The sequence below is a fragment of the Rhinopithecus roxellana genome, chromosome 3 (genome assembly GCF_007565055.1).
Source record: "Rhinopithecus roxellana isolate Shanxi Qingling chromosome 3, ASM756505v1, whole genome shotgun sequence".
Classification (NCBI taxonomy): domain Eukaryota; kingdom Metazoa; phylum Chordata; class Mammalia; order Primates; family Cercopithecidae; genus Rhinopithecus; species Rhinopithecus roxellana.
Genome location: NC_044551.1, coordinates 151,218,813 through 151,236,846, shown reverse-complemented (window position 1 = coordinate 151,236,846; position 18,034 = coordinate 151,218,813). Strand labels below are relative to the sequence as shown.

Sequence of the window (18,034 nt, the reverse complement as noted above, 5' to 3'; positions counted from 1 at the left end):
CTCGGCGACGCGGTCCTGCGGACTGTCGCTAGTGAGGCACCCGCCGGCCCGGAAGGGGCTGATGCGAACTGGGGCCACGGCAGCCATCGCGCTTTGCAGTTAGGTCTCCTGGTGTACGGCCAACGCCAAGCAGGGGATTGCGTTCTCTCCAGTCGCAGGTGAGTGACAGCCCCTCCTTCTGGGAGGACCGACGGGCAGCAGCTATGGATCCCCTAGAAGGCGCACTTTTAGGGCCAAGACCTACTCTGGGTCCCTGCCTGTGGCACTGCGTGAAGGGGCGCCTGTTTTTCACCCCGGGGTTAGGCGGCACGAGGGAGGACAAGTCTCTTCCATACTCCGCGGGGCCGTCTGATAGCCCTCGGGGCAGAACACTGCTGCTGTCAGACGCTGGTCTTTTCAGGAAAGAATGAGATGGCTGCAGGCAAGCCCCTTCTTTCCCCTGGGCCTCAGTTTCCTTAGCTGGTAAGGTGAAGGTGACGGATCTCACTGACAGCTGAAGAGGCTGTGACGCGCGGCCTTGTGTTTTCAGCGCTTCCAATTAGTGTAGATGCAAATTGAGCTTCCTTACTAGTACTGGTTAACGTTTTCCGTAGCCCAAAGTCCCAGTTGAGTGGAAAAAAGATACACTTTTGAGAGAACTGTACTGATTTTTATTTTTATTTTTTAAATTTTTGTTGTTGTTTTGAGACAGAGTTTCCCTCTTGTCGCCCAGGCTGGAGTGCAGTGGCACGATCTTTGCTTACTGAAATCTCTGCCTCCTGGGTTGAAGCGATTCTCCTGTCTCAGCCTCCTGAGTAGCTGGGATTACAGGCGCGTGCCACCACGCCCGGCTAATTTTTGTATTTTTTTTTTGAGACGGAGTCTTCGCTCTGTCACCCAGGCTGGAGTGCAGAGCACGATCTCGGCTCACTGCAAGCTCCGCCTCCTGGGTTCACACCATTCTCCTGCCTCAGCCTCCCAAGTAGCTGGAACTACAGGCGCCCGCCCTCATGCCCGGCTAATTTTTTTGTATTTTTTAGTAGAGATGGGGTTTCACCATGTTAGTCAGGATGGTCTCGATCTCCTGACCTCGTGATCCGCCCGCCTCGGCCTCCCAAAGTGCTGGGATTATAGGGGTGAGCCACCGCATCCGGCCTAATTTTTCTATTTTTAGTAGAGATGGGATTTCACCATGTTGGCCAGTCTGGTCTTCAACTCCTGACCTCAGGTGATCTGTTCGCCTCCGCGTCCCAAAGTCCTGGGATTAAAGGCATGATCCGCCTCACTGGGCCACTGTACTGATTTTTAAGGTGTTGAAACTTTTCCAAGAAGATAAAAATTTGTCTTAAGACAGCTAAAACTTTGACATTGTTAGCTGAAAGAACCAAATTCGTCAGCAATTTAAGGTGTTTGGTACATTTGACAAAATGAGGTGAAGAAGTCCTTTTAACTTGAAAAATTAAACCTAGTATTATTTATTTGTGTGTTCTTACATCAGCCTCTATATTACCAAGTGTCTTTGAAGACGTCCCATATTCCGTGTTAAAATATCAGTGAAGAGTAAGTCGCATTGAAACGATGAAAGAAGGAAAGAAAAGGAACATTTATTGACTACTATGAGTAAGGCACTAGCTTTCATTTTACAGATGACAAATAAATGGTAGTGCCAGTATAGCAAAGCAACATGAATATCTACTATTGTACCTTTCAGCAGACTTGTGTCTGTCACCAAAATGTTTTGAACTTAAAAAATGTTAAGATAGTTCATTGGCATTTTCTGAGTTTGTAGAAAAGGATGGTGTCTTCATTTTAGAAATATCAGAGATGTATTGTCAGTAATTATAAAGATTAGCAGTTTAAATAAGGTACATTTTAACCTTCCTTTGACTTGCATTATTATACTGGAATAGAAATTCAAGCAAGAATTAAGAAAAAAGATGAGTCTAACAGAAATGAAAATCAGCCTGGGCAACATAGCAAGACCCAGTCTCTACATAAAAAAAAAAAAAAAAAAAAAAAAGCCAGGTGCGGTGGCTCAAGCCTGTAATTCCAGCACTTTGGGAGGCCGAGACGGGTGGATCACGAGGTCAGGAGATCAAGACCATCCTGGCTAACACGGTGAAACCCCATCTCTACTAAAAAAAGAAAATACAAAAAGCTAGCCGGGCGAGGTGGCGGGCGCTTGTAGTCCTAGCTACTCAGGAGGCTGAGGCAGGAGAATGGCGTGAACCTGGAAGGCGCAGCTTACAGTGAGCTGAGATCCGGCCACTGCACTCCAGCCTGGGCGATAGAGCGAGACTTCATCTCAAAAAAAAAAAAAAAAAAAATTGCTGGGTGCAGGGCCTTGGCTAGTAAGCCAGTAGTCCCAGCTACTCGCTGCTGTGATGGGAGGATTGCTTGAAGCCAGGTCAAGACCTGTGACCTGTGATCATGCCACTGCACTCCAGCCTGGCTGACAGAAAAAGACACTGGTACTAAAAAAAAAAAAAGAAAGAAAAAGAAATAGCAAAAGAAATGAAAATCATTGCCACATCATTTGAAGCTTACAAGTTAGAATGCTATATTAGTATTTCTTTTCTCTTTTTTTTTTTGAGACGGAGTCTCACTCTATCGCCCAGGCTGGAGTGCAGTGGCTCCAGGCTCACTGCAACCTCCACCTCCAGGCTTCAAGTGATTCTCCTGCCTCAGCCTCTCAAGTAGCTAGGATTACAGGCATGCCCCACCACACCCTGCTAATTTTTGTATTTTTAGTAGAGATGGGGTTTCACCATGTTGGCCAGGCTGGTCTTAAACTCCTGACCTAAAGTGATCCGTCCGGCTTGGCCTCCCAAAGTGCTTAGATTACAGGCGTGAGCCATCGTGTCCTCCTATAGGTATATTTCTACACTTTTCTTTTTTTTTTTGAGATGGAGTTGCGCTCTTGTTGTGCAGGCTGGAGTGCAGTGGCACGATCTTGGCTCACTGCAACCTCTGCCTCCTGGGTTCAAGCGGTTCTCCTGCCTCAGCCTCCTGAGTAGCTGGGATTACAGATGCACGCCACCACGCCCAGTTAATTTTTGTATTTTTAGTAGAGATGGTGTTTCACCATGTTGGTCAGGCTGGTCTTGAACTCCTGACCTTGTGATCTGCCCGCCTCGGCCTCCCAAAGTGCTGGGATTACAGGCGTGAGCCACCACGCCTGGCCTATTTTTGGAATTTTTTTTTTTTTGTAGAGACAGGGTCTTCCCATGTTGCCCGGGCTGGTCTCAAACTTCTGTGTTCAAGTGACCCCCCCACCTCAGCCTCCCAAAGTGCTGGGATTACAGGAGTGAGCCATCATGCCCAGTTCATCCTTATTTTTATTTTATTTTATTTATTTTTTTAAAAAAGACAGGGTCTCACTTTTTTGCCCAGTTTGGAATGCAGTGGTGTGATCATAGCTCACTGCTTGAATTTTGGGGCTCAAGCAATCTTTCAGCCTCAGCCTCCTGAGTAGCTGGGACTGCAGTTTCTTGCTACCATACCCAGGTAATTAAAAACATTTTTTGTACCAGGCGTGGTGGCTCACATCTGTAATCCCAGCACTTTGGGATGCTGAGGCGGGTAGATCTCGAGATCAGGAGTTCAAGACCAGCCTGGCCAAGATGGTGAAACCTCGTTCCTACTAAAAATACAAAAAAATTAGCCAGGCATGGTGGTGGGCGCCTGTAATCCCTGCTACTTGGGAGGCTGAGGCAGAGAATTGCTTGAACCCAGGAGGTGGAGGTTGCAGTGAGCCGAGATTTCGCCACTGCACTCCAGCCTGGGTGACAGAGTGAGACTTTGTCTCAAAAAAAAAAGGTTTTTCTTATTTAGAGATGGGATCTTGTTATGTTGCTCAGGCTGGTCTTTAACTCCTGGTCTCAGGTGATCCTCCTGCCTTGGCCTCCCAAAGTGCTGGGATTACAGACATGAGCCACTGTGCTCAACCTGGATATTTGTATTCTAGGACAGTTACTACATCCATTTCAGCACAGCATTACCATGCTTTGCATCCCAAAGTTATTAGTGCATTGATTCTACAGTCATACTCCAATGTCATATTTGCCTCTTTAGACTGTTTTTCCCTTATTTTCTCCCAGCCGTACTTTTTGGGTATTTGTATTTTGTCATCTTATGCATATATTTTTTTTTTTACAGGACCCTTAGAACTAATGTGTATTTTTTTTTTTTTTTTTTTTTTTTTTTGAGATAGGGTCTCACTGTCACCAAGTACATGCTATTACGTCTGGTTAATTTTTATATTTTTTTATAGAAATGTGGTTTTTCCATGTTGCCAAAGCTGGTCACGAACTAAATATTTATTTATTTATTTATTTTTTGAGACAGAGTCTCGCTCTGTCACCCCAGCTGGAGTGCAGTGGCGTGATCTTGGCTCACTGCAACCTCTGCCTCCCAGGTTCAAGCGATTCTCCTGCCTCAGCCTCCTGAGTAGCTGGGATTACAGGTGTACGCCACCACAGCATGCTAATTTCTGTTTTTTTAGTAGAGACGGGGTTTCTCCATGTTGATCAGGCTGGTCTCAAACTCCTGAACTCAGGTGATCTGCCCGCCCTGGCCTCCCAAAGTGCTGGGATTATAGGCGTGAGCCACTGTGCCTGGCCATTAATATATGGTTTTAAAAAGTAAATGAGCCAGGCATAGTGTGGCCTATGCCTGTAGTCCCAGGTACTCAGGAGGCTGAGGTGCGAGGATTGCTTGAGTCCCTGAGATTGAGGTTGCGGTGAGCAGAGACCATGCTCCTGAACTCTAGCCTGGGTGAGAGGGAGACTGTGTCAAAAAAATAAAAAGTGGCCGGGCGCAGTGGCTCACACCTGTAATCCCAGCACTTTGGGAGGCCGAGGAGGGCGGATCACTAGGTCAGGAGATCAAGACCATCCTGGCTAACATGCCTAACATGTCTCTACTAAAAATACAAAAAATTAGCTGGGTGTGGTGGCGGGTGCCTATAGTCCCAGCTACTCAGGATGCTGAGGCAGGAGAATGGTGTGAACCCAGGAGGCGGAGCTTGCAGTGAGCAGAGATCACGCCAGTGCACTCTATCCTGGGTGACAGAGCGAAACTCCGTCTCAAACAAAAACAAAAGTAAATGGTTTTGTGTAATTACTCATGTAAATCAGTTTTAAATAATAAATGCCATATAAGCCTTTTAAAATTTGCTTTAAACATTTTTCTATAATAGCTTTTTTGAGATATAGTTGATAAACCGTAAAATCGACCTTTTAAAATTGTACAATTAAGTGTTTTTAGTATAGTTGCAATGTTGTGTAAACATAGCCACTATCTAATTCCAGAACATATGATCATCCCAAAAAGAAACCCAGTACCCATTAGCAATCATTCCCCATTTTTCCTTCCTTCAGTCTGAAAACCACTAATATACTTACTCTATGGATTTATGTATCCAGGATATTTCATTTAAATGAGCCATCCATATAAGTTTAATGGAACAAGGCTTTAAGAAGTTACTTGTAATCTGAGATTCTGTTCCATTACATCCTTTGCACTAATTTTCATGTTACTTGAGTAGATCACTTTTCTGATCTGCATAGAGACTTTTCCTGTTTGGTATTGGTGCAATAAATAAATCTGCTGACGTGTGTATGTTTCCTTGTTCTTGACCTTTGCTCTTCACATGTCTTAATAGTGTGTTCATGGTGTTGTGTAACCTGTTTTCTGGGCTCAGGTATCTGTTTGCAGCTAAGTAACTTTTATTCTTAGTTGGGCATTTTTACTTCTACTTAAAACAACAACAACAAAAAAAAAATAGTTAATTGTTTCTAGTTACTCCTAGTTTGTTTTAAGGTTCCTAGAAAGCACAATTTTTTTTTTTTTTTTGAGGCAGAGTCTTGCTCTGTCGTCCAGGCTGGGGTGCAGTGGCTCGATCTCAGCTCACTGCAACCTCCACCTCCTAGGTTCAAGTGATTCCCCTGCCTCAGCCTCCTGGTTAGCTGGGATTACAGGCGTGTGCCACAACACCCAGCTAATTTTTGTATTTTTAGTAGAGATGGGGTTTTTGCCACGTTGGCCAGGCTGGTCTGGAACTCCTGACCTCAGGTGATCCACCCACCTCGGCCTCCCAAAGTGCTGGGATTACAGGTGTGAGCCACTGTGCCTGGCCGAAACCACAATTTTAAAGAAATATATATATTATTATCTTCTAAAGCAGAGTTTGTCTGTGTCTTATTAGATTGTCTCTCTTGGGACAAATTTTACAACAGCAAATTGGTACCATTCTTATGCAAAAAATCCTTTTTCTTTCAAGGTTTTTCACCATTCCTTAGCTCTCACCTACCAACAATCATCTTCAGTGAGGACTTTGCCACTTGATTCACAGTCTGTATCAGTGCCCTCCAGTCTTCCAGGTGATTACACTGCCTGTCAATGTGGACAGTGTACCCTCTAGCCTGGCTTCCAGTATCTTTCACCTTCATTTTTTTTTTTATCTGTCCATGCCAGAACGAGGCCTTGGAGTTTGCCACCACCCAACCCTGAACTTCTCTTGAATTCTTGAACCCCCTATTCTCTTACACTTTGCTGGCACAATTCTGGCCCACCTTTCACCTCTCTCACCCTTTTCTGTTTTTGGCTTAGAGAGTTTTTCTACCCTATTTTCTCAATTCTGTTCTGTTAGAAGCCTGCCTTTGATCACCGCCCCATGTCTGTATACTACCTTTCTTTACCTTTGTCCACTCAACTTGAACTTCTGATCAGATCCCTAAAGCCCCTCTCGCTAGTACTCTCAAAATCCTGTTCCCCTTGTCCTTTTTCATTTCTATCCTGGATATTCTAATCTCTAGTCACTCCATGTTGAGCACTGCTAGTGGAGGGTAGAAGGTTGTAAATCAGCACAGATTGGCACTGCTGTGAATGCTTGAGTTTCAATTCCAACTGAGTCCTTGGCTTTTTTTGCCACTCTTAACTTGATTCATTCCCCACAGTAGCTATTGTAATGCTTGCTCTGCTCCTCAAAAATTCTCTATACCCCTTCACTTTTGGAGTCAGATTCTCACCACCTCCACAAATATTCTGGCCATCTTTCCTTCTAATCTTAGACAGAGAGATATGCTGTCAGTCCAAGCTCCTCTTGGGACTTTGTCCCTTTTGGTTAATTCCTTCCTTCCCTATAACTTCTTCTATTCCACTAGCTCCTTCTCTTCAGTTTATCATCATACTCAAGCCTCACTCTCTTTGAGAAGAAAATTTCACTTCCAGGCCTGGCGCAGTGGCTCACGCCTGTAATCCCAGCACTTTTGGAGGCCAAGGCAGGTGGATCACTTGAGGTCAGGAGTTCGAGACCAGCCCGGCCAATATGGTGAAACCCAGTCTCTACAAAAAATATAAAAATTAGTCAGGCGTAGCGGTGCCTGCCTATAATCCCAGCTACTCGAGAGGCTGAGGCAGAAGGATTGCTTGAACCTGGGAGGAGAAGGTTGCAGTGAGCCGAGATCGAGCCATTGTACTCCAGCCTGGGCGCCAGAGCAAGACTCTGTCTCAAAAAAAAGAGAGAGAAAATCTCCTTCCCTTATCCCATTTCCCACATTTTAAAAAAATGATTTTAGTTTTTTACCATTTGAAATTTTTTGAAACAGAAATCTCTCCTCACTGCCTCACCTATTAACCTCTTAACTCATTTACTGTCACCCTGGCTGGAGTGCAGTGGTGCAGTCTTGGCTCACTACAATCTCTACCTCCGAGGCTCAAGCAGTCGTCCCACCTCAGCCTCCTGAGTAGCTGGGACTACAGGTGTGCACCACCACGCCTGCCTAATTTTTTTTTTTTTTTTTTTTTTTTTTGAGATCTCACTCTGTCACCCAGGCTGGAGTGCAGTGGCGCAATCTCCACTCACTGCAACCTATGCCTCTTGGGTTCAAGTAATTCTCCTGCCTCAGCCTCCTGAGTAGCTGGGATTACAGGGGCCCATGACCATACCCGGCTAATTTTTGTATTTTTAGTACAGTCGGGGTTTCACCACGTTGGCCAGGCTGGTCTTGAACTCCTGACCTCAGATGATCCACCTGCCTCAGCTTCCCAAAATGCTGGGATTACAGGAGTGAACCACTGTGCCTGGCGTAATTTGTGTATTTTTAGTAGAGTCAGGATTTCACATGTTGGCCAGGCTGGTCTCAAACTCCTGATCTCAGATGATCCACCCGCCTCAGCCTCCCAAAGTGCTGGGATTACAGGCATGAGCCACCACTGCACCTGACCTCACTTATTTTTTTTTTTTGAGATGGAGTCTTGCTCTGTTGCCCAGGCTGGAGTGCAGTGGTGCAATCTCGGCTCACTGCAACCTCCGCCTCCTGGATTCAAGTGATTCTCCTGTCTCAGCCTTCCAAGTAGCTGGGACTACAGGCACGCGCCACCATGCCCAGCTAATTTTTGTATTTTTAGTAGAGATGGGGTTTCACCATGTTGGCCAGGATGGTCTCGAGCTCTTGACCTCGTGATCTGCCTGCCTCAGCCTCCGAAAGTTCTCGGATTACAGGCCTGAGCCACTGTAACTGGCTGCCTCACTTCTTAATAACAACAACCAGGCTTATTTTATGCATTTTACCTCATTTGATCTTTATACACCCTGAGAGATTTTTCAGAAGAAATTTATAACTTGTCCAAGGTCACACAGTTTATGAATCCTGGAGACAGGCTCTGCTCTGCTTTAAGCTCCAAAGTGCTGAGATTACAGGCATAAGGGCAAAGGGTGTTAAGATGGCAAAGTATGAGTTATCCACAGTGAATGGTAAGCAGTTTACTTTGACCTAGGGAAAGCTGCAAGTAAGAAAGTAATATGTGTTGCCAGGTGCGGTGGCTCACACCTGTAATCCCAGTACTTTGGGAGGCCAAGGCAGGTGGATCACGAGGTCAGGAGTTCAAGACCAGCCTGGCCAAGATGGTGATACTCTGTCTCTACTAAAAATACAAAAATTAGCCGGGTATAGTGGCTGGCACCTGTAATCTCAGCTACTCGGGAGGCTGAGGCAGGAGAATCACTTGAAGCCGGCAGGTGGATGTTGCAGTGAGCCGAGATTGTACCACTGCACTCAAGCCTGGCGACAGAGGGAGACTCTGTCTCAAAAAAAAAAAAAAAAAACAAGAAGGATAGAGACAAATTTTAGGTTAAGATGGTTGTTTAGGAGTGTGACATAAGTTTCTTGACCAGGTGGTTCCTGTGAGAACCAAAGAAAGCATGAGTCTTCACTGAAAGAAATTGATAGGACTAGGGATGAGTGGATATGGGATATGAGGGAGGCGAAGGAATTACTTGTCAGAGTCATGAGCTGGAGTGATTTTATTTTGTTTTTATTTTTTATTTTTGAGACTGGGTATCACTCTGTCACCCAGACTGGAGTGCACTGGTACAATCTCAGCTTACTACAACCTCCGCCTCCCAGGCGATCCCCTTGCCTCCTGAGTAGCTGGGACAGGTGCATGCCAGTATGCCTAGCAATTTTTTTATTTTTTGTAGAGACAGGGGTCTTGCTTTATTACCCAGGCTGGTCTTGAACTCCTGGCCTCAAGTGATCCTCCCACCTTGGCCTCCTGAGTAACTGGGATTACTGGCATAAGCTCCTACACCCAACCCTGAAAGAGAGAGAGAGAGTGTGTGTGTGTATAATTTTTTTTTTTTTTTTTTTTGAGACAGCATCTCACTCTGAAGTATAGTGGCTAGATTTCGGCTCACTGCAGCCTCTGCCTCCTGGGCTTAAGCAATTCTTGTGCATCAGCCACCAGACAAGCTAGGATTATAGGCATGCACCACCACACCCAGCTAGTTTTTGTATTTTTAGTAGAGTTGGGGTTTTGCCATGTTGGCCATGGCTGGTCTTGAACTCTTGGCCTCAAATGATCTGCCTGCCTTGGCCACTCGAAGTCCTGGGATTACTGGTGTGAGCCACCACGCTTGGTCAAAAGTGTATTTTTATATATGTGATTTTTTTTTTTATTTGATACGGAGTTTCGCTCTGTCACCCAGGCGGAGTGCAGTGGCACGATCTTGGCTCACTGCAACCTCTGCCCCCTGGGTTCAAACAATTCTCCTGCCTCAGCCTCCCTAGTAGCTGGAATTACACACGTGTGCTACCATGCCTGGCTAATTTTTTACTTTTAGTAGAGATGGGGTTTCGCCACGTTGGCCAGGCTGGGATGTGATCTTTCTTAAGAGGCTTTTTTCCATCTTATTTTCCATATTACCCTATCGGTTTATCAAGGGATATATCAAGTAAATACTGAATTTTCTACTATGATTTAAAAGATTTTTTTTTTTTTGAGATGGAGTCTCGCTCTGTCGCCCAGGCTGGAGTGCAGTGGCCGGATCTCAGCTCACTGCAAGCTCCGCCTCCCAGGTTCCCACCATTCTCCTGCCTCAGCCTCCCAAGTAGCTGGGACTACAGGCGCCCGCCACCTCGCCCGGCTAGTTTTTTGTATTGTTAATAGAGACGGGGTTTCACCGTGTTAGCCAGGATGGTCTCGATCTCCTGACCTCGTGATCCGCCCGTCTTGGCCTCCCAAAGTGCTGGGATTACAGGCTTGAGCCACTGCGCCCGGCCCTTAAAAGATTTTTTATACCATTCAGTAATGGCCAGGCATGGTGGCTCATGCCTGTAATCCCCAGCACTTTGGGAGGCACAGGTGGGAGGATGGCTTAAGCCCAGGACTTTGAGACCAACCTGGGCAACATGGTGAGACCCCTGTCTCTTTAAAAAAAACTTGATAATGTGATTACATTTGAAAAATACAGAAAGATAACACCCAGAAATTTACCACCTGGAACCAATTGCTAATAAGACGAACATAAAGAGAAAAAGTCTTTTTATTCCACACAGGTATAATTAGACTTGGAAACTTACTTTATTAATATTACCTTCCTTCTTCTCCTCTTTCTCTTCTCCCTATTTTTCTTCCTCCCTCTCCCCAACCACCCACAACGAGGTTCGATAAATACCTCATAGGCCGTATATACTATAAAGTATTTTTTTTTTATTTTTTGAGACAGGATCTTTCTCTGTTGCCCAGGCTGACGTACAGTGGTACAATCCTGACTCACTGCAGTCTTGACTTCTCAGGCTCAAGGGATCCTCCTAACTCAGCATCCCAAGTAGCTGGGACTACAAGCATGAGCCACCATGCCCAGCTAATTTTTTTTTCATTTTTTGTAGAGACAGGGTCTCACTATGTGGCCTAGGATGGTCTTGAACTCCTGGGCTCAAGCCATCCTCCTGCCTGTACCTCCCAAAGTGCTAGGATTACAAATGCTAGCCACCATACCCAGCCTAAAATTTTTCTTAAGTAACATTTGTGATACATATCTTGAAACTTTTCTATATTTAGGATAATTTCCTTTTTTTTTTTTTTTTTTTTTTTTTGAGACACTTTCACTGTGTCACCCAGGCTGAAGTGCAGTGGTGAAATCTCTGCTCACCCTTCTCCTCCCCGGTACAAGTGATTCTTGTGCCTCAGCCTCCCAAGTAGCTGAGATTACAGGCGCTAGCCACCATGAACAGCTAATTTGTGGTGGTGTTGTTGAGATGAAATCTCGCTCTGTCGCCCAGGCTGGAGTGCAGTGGCGTGATCTCGGCTCACTGCAGCCTCCGCCTCCCAGGTTCAAGCAATTCTGCCTCAGCCTACAGAGTAGCTGGGATTACAGGCACGCGCCACCACGCCCAGCAAATTTTTATGTTTTTAGTAGAGACCAGATTTCACCATGTTGCCAGCCTGGCTGGTCTTGAATTCCTGACCTCAAGTGATCTGCCTGCCTCGGCCTCCAAAAGTGCTGGGATTACAGGTGTGAGCCACCGCTCCCAGCCTCTATATTTAGGATAATTTCCTTTTTTGTTTTTGTTTTTTGAGATGAGTCTCGCTCTGTTACCCAGGCTGGAATGCAGTGGCACAATTTCGGGTCACTGCAACCTCCGCCTCCCAGGCTGAAGCAATTCTCGTGCCTCAACCTCTGGAGTAGCTGGGACTACAGTAGCGCACCACCACACCCAGCTAATTTTTGTATTTTTAGTAGAAACGGGGTTTCACCATGTTGGCCAGGATAGTCTCAAACTCCTGACCTTAAGTGATCCACCCACTTCAGTCTCCCAAAGTGCTGGGATTATAGGCATGAGCCACTGCACCTGGCCTATATTTAAGATAATTTCTAAAGGTAGAATTCTTGGGTCAAATAATATTAACAGATATACTATTGCCTAATTGATTTTGTACCAATTTATGCTGCCACCAAATGTTCCTCTTTTACCACATCCTTTCTCATCCTGGCTGTTATAATTCTTTTTCATTTTGCTACTTTAATGGACAAAGAATGGTTTCTACTTGATACTTTAATGTCATTTTGTGTTTTTGTTTTGTTTTGTTTTGAAGACAGGGTCTCACTCTGGCACCCCGGCTAGGGTGCAGTGGTTTGATCAGGGCTTACTGCACCCTCAACCTCCTGGGCTCAAGTGATCCTCCCACCTCAGCCTCCTAAATAGCTAGGACTACAAGTGCATACCACCATGCCTAGCTAATTTTTTATTTTTTTGTAGAAACAGGGTTTCGCCATGCTGCCCAGTCTGGTCTTGAACTCCCAATCTCAAGCAATCCTCCTGCCTAGGCCTCCCAAAGTGCTGGAATTTCAAGCATGAGCCACCACACTCGGCCTGCATTTTGTTTTTTATGCACAGTATAGATCATATTAAACCAGCTTGGATAAGAGTGTGTAACTCTTTTTAGTAAGGTTGCTGTAGGATTATCTACTCAGAGTTGGTGTTTAACAGTATTGGCGTTTAATGTATATTGGTGTTTAATGTTGACTACTAAATTAAAAACTTTTTTTTCAGACCCTATCAGATTTGGATATGTCCTTCATATTTGATTGGATTTACAGTGGTTTCAGCAGTGTGCTACAGTTTTTAGGTAATGGTGGTCCTTTGTTCTCTATAGTTATCCCCTTTGGTCTTACTTATTTAATAGTGCTTATCTGTGTCAAGTCTCTTAAGAATAGTTAAGAATATGGGCTTTGAAATCATACATAGATGTTCAATTACTCATTGTATCGCTTTTAAATTAAGTAATCTTTGGCAAATTACTTTTTTCACCTTAGCCTGAGTTTTCTTATCTGTAAAATGGCAGTAATAATTCCTACCTCTTAAAGTGTTAGGAATATTACTAACAGAAATATCTACCATTCATTAGCTAGTTTACCTATGTGCTTTAATGCTTTATGTCATTTAATCCTTACAGGATTATTATTAAAATGCATGTTCCATAAAATAGCTTATACACCATAAATAGCAGTTGATAATATGCTAAATGAGACTTCTTTACCCAGCAGTTCTTTTTTTTTTTTTTTTTTTAAATTTTATAGAGACGGAGTCTTGCTATGTTGCCCAAGCTGGTCTTTTTTTTTGTTTGTTTGTTTTTGAGATGGAGTCTCACTCTGTCGCCCAGGCTGGAGTGCAGTGGCGCGATCTCAGCTCACTGCTACCTCCACCTCCCAGGTTCAAGGGATTCTCCTGCCTCAACCTCCCGAGTAGCTGGTACTACAGGTGTGTGCCACCAGGCTGGCTAATTTTTGTATTTTTTGTAGAGATGGGGCTTCGCCATGTTGGCCTGGCTGGTCTTGAACTCCTGAGCTCACGTGATCCGCCCACCTCAGCCTCCCAAAGTGCTAGGATTACAGGCGTGAGCCACTGTGACCGGCCTTGCTACAGTTTTTTTTGTGGGTTTTTTTTTTTGTTGTTTTTTTTTTTGAGACAGAGTCTCACTCTGTCGCTCAGGTTGGAGCACAGTGGTGCAATCTCAGCTCACTGCAACGTTTGCCTCCTGGTTCAAGCAATTCTCCTGCCTCAGTCTCACGAGTATCTGGGATTACAGACATGTACCACCATCCCTGGCTAATTTTTTTTTTTTTTTTTTTTTTTTTTTTTGAGGCGGAGTCTCGCTCTGTCGCCCAGGCTGGAGTGCAGTGGCTGGATCTCAGCTCACTGCAAGCTCCGCCTCCCGGGTTTACACCATTCTCCTGCCTCAGCCTCCCAAGCAGCTGGGACTACAAGCGCTCGCCGCCACGCCCGGCTAATTTTTTTGCATTTTTAGTAGAGACAGGGTTTCACCGTGTTAGCCAGGATGGTCTCGATCTCCTGACCTTGTGATCCGCCCGTCTCGGCCTCCCAAAGTGCTGGGATTACAGGCTTGAGCCACCGCGCCCGGCCCCCTGGCTAATTTTTTATATTTTTAGTAGAGATGGGGTTTCACCATGTTGGCCAGGCTGGTCTTGAACTCCTGACCTCAAATGATCCACCCGCCTTGGACTCTCAAAGTGGTAGGATTACAGGCGTGAGCCACCGTGCCTGGCCTCCTTGCTACAGTTTTTAGGTAATATTGGTCCTTTGTTCTCTATAGTTATCTCCTTTAGTTTTATTTATATAATAGTGCTTATTGTGTTGAGCCTCTTTATATATGAAGCAATAGTTAAGAATAGTTAAGGCCAGGTGCAGTGGCTCACATCTGTAATCCCAGCACTTTGGGAGGCTGAGGCAGGTGGATCACGAGGTCAGGAGATCAAGACTATCCTGGCTAATACGGTGAAACCCCGTGTCTACTAAAAATACAAAAAATTAGCCGGGTGTGGTGGCACGCGCCTGTAGTCCCAGCTACTCGGGAGACTGAGGCAGGAGAATTGCTTGAACCCGGGAGGCGGAGGTTGCAATGAGCTGAGATCAGGCCATTGCACTCCAGCCTGGGCCACAGGTGAGACTCCATCTCAAAAAAAAAAAAAAGAACATGGGCTTTGTAATCATACAAATATGTTGAGTTACTCATTGCATCCCTTTTAAATTATGTAATCTTGGGGAAATTACCTTTTCATGACACTCATAGTAGTGATAGTCATAGAAGTAGATTCCTTAATGATAAAAAATATATATATATTTCTCCCCCCAAAAATAAAAGATTAGGACATCAAACAATTTACTTCTTAGACTTAAGCATGGACAAAGGACTAGGTGTTATTTTAGTATGAATTTATTAGAAAACGGATGGCCTGAAACTATAATTGCCGAATGTCTTTAAAAGTTTATTTCAGTCAGGTGCGGTGGCTGGCTCACATGCAATTCTGTGGAGGTTAGACAATTAAACATGGAAAAAATAAAGTTTGGCTGGGCATGTGGCTCACGCCTATAATCCCAGCACTTTGGGAAGGCAAGGTGGGCCGATTGCTTGAGGCCAAGAGTTCAAGACCGGCCTGGCTAACATGGTGAAATCCCATCTCTACCAAAAAATACAAAAATTAGTCGGGCATGGTAGTGCACACCTCTAATCTCAGCTACTCAGGAGGATGAGGTGGGAGGATCACTTGAGCCCAGGAAGTTGAGGCTGCAGCAAGCTGTAATCATGCCACTACACTCCAGCCTGAGCAACAGAGTAAAACACTGTCTCTAAATAAATCAATTAATTAAGTTCAATATGAAATTTATCAGTTCAATTCCAGTCTATTATAAATTGGTCAATGCTGCCTTTTTTCTATTTATCAATTTATCTATCAATCAACACCTGATTGATACTTCTAAAATTAAAGTAATCAGCATTTTGGCATTGTAGATACGTTAAGGCAACACACATATTCTATTGACTGGGATGAAGTTTGGTTTTATAATTATCTGAAGTCCCAAATCATGAATAGATTTATTTATTTTATTTTTATTTTTTTATTTTTTTAGACAGAGTCTCACTTTGTCACCCAGGCTGGAGAGCAATGGCATGATCTCAGCTCACTGCAACCTCTGCTTCCTGGGTTCCAGTGATTCTCCTGCCTCAGCTTCCTGAGTAGCTGGGATTATAGGTGTGTGCCACCACACCTGGCTAATTTTTGTATTTTTAGTATAGACGGGGTTTCACCATGTTGGCTAGGCTAGTGTGAAACTCCTTACCTCAGGTGATCTGCCTGCCTCGGCCTCCCAAAGTGCTGGGACTAGAGATGTGAGCCACAGTGCCCAGCCATGAATAGATTTAAAATAGCTTTTTTAAAACTGAAAATAGGGCTGGGCGCGGTGGCTCAAGCCTGTAATTCCAGTACTTTGGGAGGCTGAGATGGGCGGATCACGAGGTCAGGAGATCGAGACCATTAAAAAATACAAAAAACTAGCTGGGTGAGGTGGCGGGCGCCTGTAGTCCCAGCTACTTGGGAGGCTGAGGCAGGAGAATGGCGTGAACCCCGGAGGCGGAGCTTGCGGTGAGCTGAGATTCGGCCACTGCACTCCAGCCCGGGTGACAGAGCAAGACTCTGTCTCGAAAAAAAAAAAAAAAAAAAACTGAAAATAGGTTTAGAACTCCAAGCTTAATTGGGCCAAATTTAACTTCATTTGGATAATTAGTGTCAGATATCACTTTGACCAATCATAGCTCTTGCTTTGCAGGATTATATAAGAAAACTGGTAAATTGGTATTTCTTGGATTGGATAATGCAGGAAAAACAACATTGCTACACATGCTAAAAGATGACAGACTTGGACAACATGTCCCAACATTACATCCCAGTAAGTATATTCCTATATACAATGTGATACTTGATCAAATGATGCTGAGTCATAAGCACTAACCAAAAGTGTTCTGTTTTGTTTTGTTTCAGACAGGGTCTTTCTCTGTTGCCCAGGCTGCAGTGCAGTGGTATGATCACAGTTCACTCTACCTCCTGGGCTTAAGCCATCCTCCTGCCTCAGCCTCCCAAGTAGCTGGGACCACAGGCATGTGCCACCATGCCCAGTTAATTTTTCTATTTTTTCAGAGACCAGGTTTCAATATGTTGCCCCAGGTGGTCTCGAACTCCTGAGCACATGTGATCAGCCTCTCTCAGCCTCCCAAAGTATTGGGATTACAAGCATGAGCCACCACACCTGGCCAAGTTTTTTGTTTTGGGGGCATTTTCTGGTAGATAAATTATGATCAGGTGATTTGATCTGTTCCTAAAATAATAAATTATGAGTGACCTGGCTCCCAGGGAGTATATTTAGATCTTGAATTAGTACTCATACCTTTTTATCAGCTAGTACTCCCTTCTCTAGCTTGAGTAATTAAAAAGTTGTTGCTGAGGGATTGTGACATGATTAGTAAATAGTCCACCATTGCTTTGTTTACATAACCTGAATTTTTTTCTTTGTTTTTTTTTTTTTTTTTTTTTTTTTTGAGGCGGAGTCTTGCTCCGTCGCCCAGGCTGGAGTGCGGTGGCACGACTTTGGCTCACTGCAAGCTCCGCCTCCCGGGTTCACGCCATTCTCCTGTCTCAGCCTCCCGAGTAGCTGGGACTACAGGCACCCACCACCACACCGGCTAGTTTTTTGTATTTCCCGTATTAGCCAGGATGGTCTCGATCTCCTGACCTTGTGATCCACCCTCCTCGGTCTCCCAAAGTGCTGGGACTACAGGCGTGAGCCACCGCGCCCAGCCTTCTTTCAGATTTTAAAGCCATATTACTTTATTTTATTTGTGTAGAGACAGGGTCTTGCTCTGTCATGTAGGTTGGAGTGCAGTTGTATGATCATAGCTCACCCTTCGAACTCCCAGGTGCAAGTGATCCTCCTGCCTCTGCCTCCCAAAGTGTTGGGATTAAAGATGGGAGCCACTGCACCCTGTACTATTTTAAGCACTAATTCAGTAGATACATTATAGTTTTATACATGACTGGTAACTCAATTTATTAACCAGTTATTTTTCTAGTCTTAATAACCTCAACAATATATAATGTACACCACAGAATTAATCTAAAGAAAACAAGGTATACATCAACACACAGGAAGTTTTAAAACAGGGGTGGGTGTGGTGGCTCATGTCTGTAATCCCAGCACTTTGGGAGGCTGAGGCAGGAGAATCACTTGAGCCCAGGAGTTTAAGACCAGCCTGGGCAACATACGGAGACTCCATCTCTACAAAAACAAAAACAAAAAATTAGTCTGGCATGGTGGCATACACCTGTAGTCCTAGGTACTTGGGAGGCTGAGGCAGGAGGATCACTTAAGCCTAGGTGTTCAAGGCTTCATTGAGCTATGATTGTGCCACTACACTC

General features: G+C 44.7%; 1 protein-coding gene across 2 annotated transcripts in view; it reads left to right on the top strand.

The window, feature by feature from the left end:
• The first annotated feature begins 32 nt into the window (after positions 1-32).
• Positions 33-18,034, top strand: part of SAR1B (secretion associated Ras related GTPase 1B) — a 32,807-nt gene continuing 14,805 nt past the window's right edge. The window contains exons 1-3 of one of the 2 annotated variants that reach the window (XM_010359934.2): positions 33-158; positions 12,819-12,894; positions 16,392-16,511. In XM_010359934.2, coding sequence (XP_010358236.1) covers positions 12,837-12,894; positions 16,392-16,511 — 178 coding nt within the window. In that variant the 5' untranslated portion in view covers positions 33-158; positions 12,819-12,836. The remainder of the gene's footprint in view (positions 159-12,818; positions 12,895-16,391; positions 16,512-18,034) is intronic. The other variant, XM_010359935.2, reaches the window with a different exon arrangement.